Raw genomic sequence first — 12,195 nt, 5'->3', positions numbered from 1 at the left:
ATATAAGCCAGGCAAACATAGTCAGTGTGTCCTTTCTCTTTCTTATGGATAGCCAAGTTTTCGTATTAAAATAATTACAGACTTCACTAGGCAGGTGAGGTCTGCCTTTTGCAGGGACTGGGTCACTTTGATACATTGGTACTCTGACAATGACTGCTGCTTGTGAGATGAAAGTGTCCCCAAAGAGATCTTGACGTTCTTGTGCCCTTTGATATGTAGAGTTCAGTGCCCTTCAGATTTCAGTTTTTCTGTCATCCTGGTAGATTAACTTTAGCAGTTAAAAGGAAAGTGTCCTCTGAGGGCTGCACCAGTAACAACCCGTGTTTATGATATTATTCACTAAAAGGGAGACAGAAATGGGAAAGACCTCTCTCTTTAATCAATAATGCATGCTCTAGTTAGCCCTGTCCTCTGGATATGATTAAACATGTATTTTGTTTCATAACTGATGATTTTGGTTGACTAGGGATTATAACTATATGTCCTCAAGCCTTTGCAACTAGCATCGGGAAGATCTAACATGAACTGGGTAGTCAGTTATGTTTAATGTTAATAGGGCACATAAATGAAAAAGACTACCCCTACCCCCTAAAAGAAAAAAAAAATCCCAAAATCCCATTGGGGAGAGCTGCAGCTAACTCAAACCTGTAGTGAGGCGGGCCAAAGTTGCACAGGGCGGTTGCCTTTGACATCGATGAACTGCAGACAATAACCTCAATGTATGTGTTTGTCACCACTCATTTGAAGTTTTGAGAAATAACGTTGTGGTTTTCATATTACGGATGAAGAAAAAGTCTCTTAGAGGCTGACCCATATAAATCAAGAGTTAGGCTAAGGTCTGTTCTTAACCGGTAAAATATTTGGCCAGTGAAACTGATGAGAAAAGCACTTACGGGCCACACTGTGTATTTAGCTACTGTTGTTGGCTTTGAAGGAGTTGTCCCGGGCCATTCCAGACCTCCAGGGCACAGCTGGATGCTCCTACAGGAGCATCTGGACCCTGCTGAAGCTGAAAGAGATGATCACCCCCATCCCAGTGTTCCTCATACAGGGGAGCAGACAAGGTGCCCAAACACTGACAGCTTCCTCTGTGTTCAGGGGGAACAGTGAGTCTTGGAGGACACAGATAAATAAACTGAACATACCAGTAAGGAATATTCAGCCTTGGTGCCAAGTATATTCATCTGGTGGCTCAAGCTGACTAAATTTGACAGCTGCTGAAAAGCAGAGAATCCTAAATGAGCACACAGTGGTTGTTATTAAATAGGAAACATTTATCTTAATGTGGTATTAACTATAGCACAATAAATGATGATGATTTCCTTGTACTGGAATGTGATATTTTTACACTGCTAGACTACTGATAGAAGCACAGTTGAGTGAAATAAATGCTTTGTTTTTCATATTGGCCACTCTACTGGAAACAGTGATGAAAACATTCCAGCGGACGCACAGTGTGTAGGGATGTGCATAAGAGAGAAAGGAATTTGGAAATAGTGTGAAAAAGGCTTGCTCTTTCTGAAATGTTTTTGTTTCCTTTCTTCTTCCTTCCAGACTCCCTTAGAATTGGATTATTTTTTTCCCTTTTGTTAAAGAAAAATGCCTTCCTTGAGAGGGAAAGTGCAGACTGTCTTGGGCCCTGTGGAGCCAGACCGCCTTGGCTATACATTGACTCATGAACACTTGACTATGAACTACAGCAGCTGCTTTTGCCCACCTTCTTCAGGGCAAGAGCCTCTGTCCGATGGGCCCATCGAGATGAAGAACTTGTTTTGGATTAAGCAAAATCCCTACAGCCATAAAGAAAACCTTCTTTTGTATCAGGAAACAGATGCTGTGAAGGAGGAGCTCTTGCATTTTAAAGCAGCAGGTGGTGGGACGATTGTGGAAAACACAACCACAGGAATTGGTCGGGATGTGAAGACTTTGAAGAAACTTGCTGAAGAAACTGGTGTCCATATTATTGCTGGGGCTGGGTTTTATGTGGGTTCCACTCATTCTTTGCAAACACAGGCCATGACTGTGGAGCAAGTAAGTCTTAACCATTGCCTCAGTGTCTCTATCCCATGATGAGTCAAAGCTGGAGAGAAGTTCCAGCAAAACAGATGAAATCTAGAAGCAGTTTTTCAATGTGAAAAACTTGGGAACGGCCTTACTGCTTTTGTGCTATAGCTGGACCAGCCCTGCTTGTGCGTGCTGGGATTATCTGCCAGCTTTTCCAATTCTTAAACTCCATTTTCTCTCAGGGATTTGTTACAATGCAACAATAAAAGGAAAAGAAAGTATTTCATGTGTGGGCATCTGGTACAACACCAATTATCTTGTTCTTTTTACAATTTTTAAGTAAGGAGTATATCCCTTCTGCCTCTTTTTGTCTCTTTTTCTGGCTAATTGCTTCCCAGTGAGATCACCCACAATTCTTGTAAAAAGCATAAATAATTGTAATATTTATAGAACAGTTGTAAATCATTGCTCTGTGTTACATCTCTCTTCTCTACCATTTGTTCAGACTTTTTGGGGCAGTCTACATCAGATTGTACAGTGCCTAAGACAATGTGTTAATAATGACTGAGGTCCCCAGATATTCCCATAATAATAAATATTCATTCATCTTTTATTAAGAAAAGGTGATGATGGGGAGAAGAGGGAAGGGAACTCTCCAAGGCAGGAGGCTGTGAATGTGGATGAACAGAGCTGAGAATTTTTTTTTCAAAATCTGTCAGTTTACAGTTGAGTCAAATTCATTCTAAAAATCAACGGTTGGACCTTGAGTGGTGCTCCCAACTGCACTGGACCCAAGCTGGCCCAAGCTGTATGGAGCAGTACTACTTTTCCTAAATATTTTTGCATGGTTTGAAATTCAATGCAAATAGATTTCTTGGGGCAAAGGTCTCCCATCTGTATTTGGTGGACTGTTGGAGACCCACGGATGTCCCATACTCAGCAAGCAATCAATACTTAATCCAGTCCAGAAAACAGTCACTTAGAAAAGGTGGTGCAGTGACTGATCTATGATAACTGGTGATTCTGCATTTGCCAGTGAATTTGACGTGATGATACATTTTGGGATTAGACAAAGACAGTGTGAATATTTTGAGAGATGTCCTTCAAGGGAGGAGTGAGTTCTGAATCTGGTTATCCATGAAGCAGAAGGTGTATGATCATGGGATAAAGTATTGGGCAATACTTTTTTTTTTTTCACTTTACAAACTTGCTGTAAATTGCAATAGTTTGGACTGGCTTTCATATGTAGATACAGTATTTACCAATATGTTGTATGAGGCTCTTGAGGAGACAAGGTGTGGAGTAGAGATAAGTTACAGATGTATTTGAAAATTGGTCTGGGGTTTTTTGGTTTCCTGGATTTGCTAAACCTTCCTTCTTTGTTCCATTTATTCTTCCTTAAAACTGATTTCCTTAACATTTGGAGCCAAAAAGTTAGAAGGCCATCATCAGAAGCATTTTGTGCTCTCAATTCTGAATATATTCTTTAAGATTTATAGCCTATTCTGGAAAAGAAAAACTAAAGCTGTTATAACAAACTGCATTTATTAGCAGATTCTGATGTCTTTTTTTTCCTATGAATATTTTAAAAGCAAGCTAGTTTTGACCCTGTAAGTTTGTGAGCTGAGCTTTGTTCTTGTAGTTCTGAGTCAGTGGAGCTCCTGTCATTTTACGTTTTTTTCATTCCCACGAGCAGGAGGATTTGCCTTAAACTTGTCTCTTCAGGATCTTTGCCAGCGTTTCTCCATTTGCTATCTGAATGACAGGTTTTTGTTATTCTTGAGCTCTTGTTTTCCACCAAATTATGTTGAATTGTTTCCTCCAACTCCTGATTTTGAGCCAGTTCAGGAGTGTGGGGCACAGATTTCGTGATAAACTGACTTCTTTTAAAAAAAAGAAGAATCAGCCTCAGCTTAAATTAGTGTTCAAATTGTATATAGACCAGCTTTCCCAGCAAACCTGGGCAATTGTGTGAGTGGATACTGTTAAATTGATTTGCTTCTGTGTTTATTTTAGTCTTAGTGAACAGCTACCATAACATTAGTTGACAGAAACCAGATAAAACTGCAGCATTTTCAGACACCCATTTAAATAACTTCAGAAAGACTTTGAGAGTATAACTAGCACAGTTTCTATAGGCCAAATTTGATGCTATTTAACACAGATAGTATTAATAACTGGAAATCTCATTTTCCTTTTCCTTAGCTTACAGGCATTATTGTTGATGAGATACTCAGCGGAGCGGATGGGACTGACATCAGGTGTGGTGTGGTGGGAGAAATAGGTTGCTCCTGGCCTTTAACTCCCAGTGAACACAGAGTGCTCCAGGCAACAGCGCAAGCTCAGTCTCACCTCGGGTGCCCCATCATCATCCATCCTGGCAGGAGCAGTGATGCACCTTTCCAGATTCTCCGCATTCTGCAGGAAGCTGGGGCTGATACTTCCAAGACAGTTATGTCTCACCTGGACAGGTAAGCAGACTGTACTGCTGTCCGTCTGGCAGCGTTGCCACAGGTTTGGGAGAGCTACTCCGCAAACAGCTGGGTTTTGGTTGTGCTCTGGAACCACAGGGTGAAGAATTATCTTCAAGTTTATTGACATAAAGTATGAAACTGCTTCTATAGAGCTTGATGAGCTTCCAGCACTTCAGTCAAGATCAGCTTTTAGATTCACACTGATAAAGAGATTTGGGGATTTTAAACACTCTCTTTAAAGGCCTGGGAGTAAGATCAGGAATAACTGCAGCCACAGTTTTAAAAAATGGGGATTTCATTTATTCATATCCTTGCACAAACCACTGCATTTACAAAGCGTTGGACACTGAGCAGCTTTCACCAAATTGGGCGGGAAGCTGCTGGGCTTCCAGCGTTTTTGAAAACTGGGCCACTTTTAATGTCCTGACCAAAGCGTCTCAGATACTAATGGAGAAGTCCTTGATTTGGCTGGATGCTGGATCAAAGCAGAAGTCAGACCTTTTCAACTCTGCTATCAGACAAAAGAAATATTGCTTAAAAAGAAAACAGTTGCGTTTTGGATATATATTAGCATTGACCAGAGAGCTACCTTTTAGCTTGCTTGAGAGCAGAAACCAAGAGCCCCACATCAGACATGGAGAGGCTTTGGGGTGCTTTTCTTTCTCCAGTTCAGAAATGTGGCCTCTATCACCATCTCAGTTTTGTGTGACCTTGTGTGCTCATGGTGAGCTGGAAAATATCCAAGCATTGATTAGTTTGGCCAGTTGCTGAATAATGAGATTGTGTGTCATATGATTCTCAGCAATTGGATTGTGTGCCCTCAATGTGAGTGTAATACAGGCAAGAGCACTGTGCTCCACATTTCTGACGGTTATGGGCTTGCAAATCAAGCTACCGCTGTTCTGTACTCACACAGAGCTCAGTGTTTTACTTGGGGATTTTAGAAGCATAAAATTCAGTGCCATGAAATTTTCTTTATAGTTGATTATATAGAAGTTATGTGGGATTTCTTCATATATTTACCTGCATTCCACTGTATCTATATCTATGCTTTTCTCTCCTTTTTAAAGAAAAGTTGATTACTTATATCTTTTTATGAAAAGGGACTGAGCAAGCTGCAGGTACCAGTACTTACGTAGCCGTTTTGATACAACATAAACAGCCAGTTACGGTTTTTTTGTCATTATACACTGTTGTAAATCATTGAATTCAGTGATTTATTGGTGTAAAATAAGCAATATAAGTAGGAAAACAGTCAAAACAGAGGTGCAGTTTCACTAACAGCCACTGATGCACAATACGGCATTTCCTTATACTCCTGTCATTACTTTCACACCTTCAGGCTGGCGCTTGCTGTGACATAGACTTTAAACTACTGTGAAGTTTGGCTTTGCAATGTGCATTTAACATTTTAAGTCTCCTTCAGTGAGAAGAATCCATATGGGAGTATCCTAGTCCCTTAAATGTGAGATAAATTTGTACATAGCTCTGTATTTCATGTCTACTTTTGACATAGACAGAATGTTAGTTTTCAGGTGGATTTGCAATCAAATGGTAAAACTAAAATGCTGGCTACCATGTTTTACAGTTTAGCACCTTGCAACAAAAAGTAGCAAGCGTCCATAGTGAAACCATGGTATAGATAAAGGCTTGGAAGCAAAACCTATTGAGTCTTGGCTTTGGCTATTAATTAGGGATTAAGGTTATAAAGGTATCTTGGTAGAGATCAACATTCACTTACTTGAGTGGCTTTTGTTAGGAGATGTTGTGAATGCCTGCTTGATAACGGTTTGGCTAGTGTCCCTGCAGTGATTTAGGGATGAGGTCTGCACTACAGGATTCTGCCCTGTGTCCCATCTCCTTTTCCATGGGTTCATGGCTGCTCAGGGACACGTGTTACTAAAACACCTAATTCCAGCACAGATATCAGCAATTTGGGCTGGGAGCTGCTGCTGCTGCTGCTGCTGCTGCTGCTGCTGTTTTTTGCTGCGCCTGCTGCTGCTGCTGCTGCTGCTGCTACATCTGTGGGGCTTGCAAGGGGACACCATGGCTGATGAAATTAAGCTCTCCTGCTGTCTATTGGAACCAAGCATCCAAAACCACAACACTAACAGTAGTTTTTAAAAGTAACTGTTCTGGCTGTGATTTTGAAATATACCATTGGGTGGTTTTTGCCACTTGCACAGGATTGAATACTCTTGGCTACGATCTCCCTGTGAACTGAGCGGGACTGGATCTAAAATAACCCGTTCTCTTGTGCTGCACTTTGAAAACTCATTTGGTGATAAATGTTCAATCTCTGTAAACTGTAACAGTTATTTAAAAATAACAATTTTTATTAATTACAGTTGGCAAGTCTTAGACTCCTGTTGATGGTAGGCTTGTTTGAACAAGGGTTTTCTCTCTCAACCCATTTGTCACTCCTACCTGGTCCTGTTGTTAAGTCATAATACTGAAATTATGACATCAGTCATTTCCATAGCAACAGACTGTGATGTAATTGTAGAGGGTAAAATTACTTTGTGCCATCAATATCTGCAATAATGAAAAATATAAACTACTACTTTTTTTGGTTAACTGTGCTGTTCTTGTGGAAACTTGTTTTTCCCTTAGATGAAAAAAAATTGTGGTTATAAAAAAAAATTAGTGTATCATTTGAGCATTTTTGTTTTCCTTTGATATCTTATATAGCTTATACTCTTGGTAAAATTGTCTCACGGAAAAAAAATATTCCAGAGAGCTCTTATTTCAGTTGCCATTCTTTTCCAAATGAGTGATGGGTTTTAGTGGCTTTGTTCCTTCACTTTTCAAAACTGCTGCAAAGCCCATGTCCCAGACACTCACAGTTCCATTATACATTTTGGTGAGAGCATTTCCTTCAGGCATTCTGGCCAGATCCCAGTGCAAACAGTGATATATTGCTGCTCTAATGACAATCTAGAAACATCACTGTACAGGACAGAAACTAAAGACAAAGTTGTGTATTACCAGTGTGTGATGGATGAAACAAGCCCTGGATGTAGCTGTCTCCTGTAACTCTTTTGGGAAAGTAAATCTGTCTTGTGTACGTAATCCATTGTCTTTTTTTATAATGTCACTATGAATTAACCTCCTCCTTAAATGTCCTTCCTTGTTAGGTTGTCTGTTGAGAGGGTTAGTGATATCAAAAGTAAGTAACTTTCCATTAAGGATTACCATAAATGTTTTCATTATTTCATGGGAGTGATTTGGTTTTGTTTTGGTTTGTTTTGGGTTTTTTTAATGCATGAAGTCCTACATGAATGCAGGAAAGACAATGCTGTCTATCAGCTTAAGTTGCAGGTATCAGACAGGAGTCCTGTTTTTCGGAAGGATGAATTAAATTGTAAATTATTGGTTTTGTTCCATGCAAGTAGGAAGTTGCAAAATACCTGACTTCATACCACGAGATTTTTTTTTTCTTCCTGTTACAAAGCTGGCTTTGTGTTTTATGTGTTCTGCAGGACTATATTTGATACAAAGAAACTTCTGGAATTTGCTAAACTTGGATGCTATTTAGAGTATGACCTATTTGGTACAGAATTTCTTCATTACCAGTTCCATCCAGACATTGACATGCCCAACGACAATGAAAGAATTGCAAGGTATCTCCTTCCACACAGTTAAAACTGTAGTGTTGCCACTGACAAATGAATATTACTGGTACTCGTTTTAAGGGTATCACAGAATGATTCTGTTTGCTGTTCAAAATTTACTTTTTTCATACTAAAATAACTTTTTTTTCCCCTGCTGCTATCATGTCTTTAGAGCAGCACTTAGAATTTCTTCTGTCTGCAAAGACAGATGAAGAATCCTAGTGTTGTAGAAAGTTACTTGAGAAGAAAATCAAGAGCTTTTTTAACTTCATTCTCTATCCTAATTCCATGCTGATCTGGTTGAATTTTATCATTTGCTGCATTTATATGGACTGTGAAAAACAAAAAGATGGAGATACTGGATTTATGTTACCGTTTCACTTTTGTTTGAAACATAGTATTGGAAACTTAGTGCTATTACAAAAGATCATCTGAGCCTGTTACATCTCCTCACCAATGCACTAGCCCAGCAAAACTCATTTGTTTTTTTGGGTACATTTGATCCCATGCTTCCATCCTGAAAAGCAGCCTTTTGTTCTCAGGAGCACTTTATCACTCCTCCCTCTCTCCTCTTGCCCTATTTCCCTTTTGAAAGATGACATTCCCGTCTCCTCACAACTCCCATGCTCCTCACACTCACAACCTGAAAATATTGGCCCCACTGGCAGGATACCTTTTCCCTGCTTCTCCTCAGCACATGCAGTCTGAGCTCAGCTGCACAGCAAATCTGTTACGCTGTGCTAATATGAGGCATTGCCAAGGAGATGCATTGCTTGCAGAAACTGTCGGACAGGTGGGGTAAGCTGGGAATGGGCATCTCGCTCCTTCTGCTCTGTCCGGAGGTGTGATCCTCCTGCGCTGTCTGTCCGCAGTGCTCGTGTGCAGTGAAGGGACAGGTTTCTGAGGGTGAGGAGTCATCCATCCTCTGTCTTTTTTCCTTCCAGAGTCACAAACGGTTCTTTCTTTCTTATTGATGAGAATGTTTTTATGATCCCTGATCATTAAGGAAGGAACTTTCTAGCTTTCACTTACATTTCAGACTCAGCATCCCTGCCCCTTGTTGCCAGATTAGCCTCAGAACTAATCTTTCCTGTTTTCAGCCTCTTCTCTTCTTAAGAAGGTGCCGTGGTTACTATTCCTCTTATTGCCAAGTGTTTGCTGCTGCTTTTCACACTGGAAATAATTTCTGTCTCATAACAGGGCTCTCAGTCTCTCAGTATTTTAAACTGTTGCAATGAATCCACAGTTTTCACATTTGGAACGGATAAAGTTGCTCCCCTCCCCTGTGCATCCTCCCCTCTCCTGTGCTGCAGGAGGTCGGCGAGTACAGGAGCACTGTGAGGAACATGTGTAGAGGAAAGTCAAAAACAGCTTGTTCAACCATGCCAGAGTTTTCATTCCATCCATGATACTTGCTCAGCCACTCATGTCTCTCCTTAAACATTCTGGCATTTGAGTATTTCTTGCAGCAGGCTGTTTATAGGAAGAAACTACAAAAAGTTTGCCTTCTCATTGTATGGTGTGTATGTATGTATATGTGCGTTTCAGTTACAAGTGCCATTAAGTGGATTTTGTTGGGTTTTTGATGCATCCACACTGGACATAGGATGGCAGTGACAGTCTCCTTGGGATTTTTTTGGTCAAACAGCACCAGAGGTGGAAATCAAATTGACCTTTAAGTGTGTTCATGAATACACTAAATGGAAAAAGTATGTTCAGGTCTTCTCTATTCAAAACATAAATAAGCTTCTGTAGTCATGGCGTACCTACTCAAACCCAGTTTAGCCTTGTGTGTACTTACACATTTTCACTGCGATGTACTGCCAATGCAAGTAAAAACCTGATTTTTTTCAGGAACTGTTTTTCTTTGAGTTTGAAGCAAGCACAGACCACATTTACAGGAATGAGCAAACCACAATGTATAGGGAACATAAATAGCCATTTGCCTCCTCAACCCATGAAATGAGACCAAATATGAAAGGAGATTATTCTAAGATGATGTTTGTTCAGTCAAGAACTTAGTCCCTCCAGTGTCACTGCTCTTATTCACTTGTGGTCTTTATGTATTTCAGGCTGGAGAAGATACTTGTGATGTTGTAATCCTATGGTTTACATAGTGTTGTGCACTATATGGCACTATTTATGATGTTTTTATGAAAAATGCCTTTTTTTTTTTACCAAATTCTATCTTACTTGCCTTTTTTTTTTTCTGCTGACCATATCGATTTGATCCTGCTACATGTATCTCCTCATAACTAATTGTAATAAAAACTGACAGCAAGGGCTTTCAGATATAGTGTGGTTACTTATAAAAATAATATTTGCTTTCTTGCTGATCAAAGCAGAATCAAGAAAGTAAAAATTACGATTTCACAGTGCTGGCAAATGATGGAATTGGGTGCCTTCGTGAGGAACAAGCGCTTCCCAGGGTGGGTCTATCCCTCTCTGCCACTTCAATGCTGCAATCTACTGCCAAACTAAACTTTAACTTCCTGGGATACTTCACAGTCATGCAACACAGAAGTTTAGACACCCACCAAATAAATTCTAGAAAAATGAGCTGAGCCAGGGATTAAGGCTCCCAGAGTGAGAAGTGGAACAGAAGGAGCAGTTGTAGCAGACTGGTTACAAGGAGTGACCAGGATTCCTGCTTTGCTGACTTCTGTCATTGTGCCAGGTCTGTTTCGCTGGGCTGCCATACCGACTCCTCGTGTCTCCTGGCACATGAGAGCACTGTGCACAGCCTGTCTGACTCATCTCCTTTTATGAACGTCTTCAGAACATGCTTGGGTGATAACTGTCTATATGAAACATGATGCTGGCAACTTAGATTTTTTTATTAACCTGGGTTGCTAAATGGGAGTTAACTAAAGATGGGAAAGTGTTGGTGTAAATGACATAGGCTTCTGAAAGGACCTGTCACAGAGTCTGGTCCTTGACAGATGTTATGGAACTGGCTTTGTGGCAGCAGCAGGAGTTGACCCCATGAATTGATAGTGCTGAGGAGTTTATGTAGGAAGTTGTTACTTACTCAGGTATGTAAAACCTGTATCCATGCTTGGCGCCTCCTTGGACTTAATGGGACTGGAAATGCAAAGTCATGTGCCAGCTGGAAAGAGTTTTCCACCTCCACTTTGAGATGTGTGTTGGTATTTTTTTCAGAGGTGGGTTTTTTTGATTCAATAAAATAGGTGGTTTAATTTCAATTAAATATAAGGAATATGTCTTCCGAGTACCTAAAAATAATTCTTTTCTTTATTATTGATTTAATAATGCAGTCTAGCAGCAGGAACAGTAATATAAAAAATGTAAATACTGTTTGGTCCTGTGCTGTTGCAGAGCAAGAACCGTTCGCTGACAGGCATGCTTTTACTTCTGCAGGATTCGTATGCTGGTTGATGAAGGCTATGAAGACAGAATTCTGATTGCTCATGATGTGCACACGAAGAATAGGTTGATGAAATATGGAGGCCATGGATATTCACATATCCTTAAAAATATAGTTCCTAAAATGCTAATAAGAGGCATATCCCAAGATCAAATTGATAAAATACTCCTAGCAAATCCAAAGCGGTGGTTGACTTTTAAGTAGGAATAATGAATAAATACTCCTATTTTCTAGGGAAGCTTGATAAAACTCAGATTTGTTTCAGGAGAGCAGTCATTTTAAGACTCAGTTCTGTTCAGAGAAACTGGAAGTTATTAATTAAATGCAAACAAACTGATTATGGCTTTTATTTGTAATTAAAACAACCAAAAAAATGCATTTTCCCTGCACTGTGTCCCTTTTAAGTCTGTTCATGAATGATTTACTGGATATGAGCCTACCTGCAAAATCTTTTCAACTGAAATTTTAAAATAATTGTTTCTAGAGAGCAATCTAATACTGTTATTAAGTTACGCCAAAATATTTTTAAATATGCATCATCTGGATTGTGAGGGAAATTATGGTTTTTTTATTAAATTCCCCTTCTCCAGGGGATGATTTTAATTCTTGTAATATTGACAATCTTCTGATTGTCATTATATTCTGTAAATAATGCTTGATGAAAGGTCTGGGAATTTTAAATAGCTTCTATACACAACAGAAAGCAAAAGGAATC

General features: G+C 39.8%; 1 protein-coding gene across 2 annotated transcripts; it reads left to right on the top strand.

Annotated features, from left to right (window-relative positions):
- The first annotated feature begins 1,554 nt into the window (after positions 1-1,554).
- On the top strand, positions 1,555-11,684 carry PTER (phosphotriesterase related). Of its 2 annotated transcripts, XM_010186045.1 has the most exons (4): positions 1,555-2,031; positions 4,210-4,475; positions 7,961-8,101; positions 11,474-11,684. In XM_010186045.1, exons 1-4 carry the CDS (start codon positions 1,600-1,602, stop codon positions 11,682-11,684), a joined length of 1,050 nt encoding a protein of 349 aa, XP_010184347.1. In that variant the 5' UTR covers positions 1,555-1,599. The 2 variants fall into 2 exon arrangements, with proteins under 2 accessions (XP_010184347.1, XP_010184348.1); XM_010186046.1 differs by lacking the exon at positions 7,961-8,101 and having other exon boundaries at positions 1,599-2,031.
- Positions 11,685-12,195: the final 511 nt, after the last annotated feature.

Source organism: Mesitornis unicolor, unplaced genomic scaffold (genome assembly GCF_000695765.1).
Source record: "Mesitornis unicolor isolate BGI_N332 unplaced genomic scaffold, ASM69576v1 scaffold29516, whole genome shotgun sequence".
NCBI lineage: Eukaryota > Metazoa > Chordata > Aves > Mesitornithiformes > Mesitornithidae > Mesitornis > Mesitornis unicolor.
This window is presented reverse-complemented; position numbering and strand designations above follow the sequence as displayed.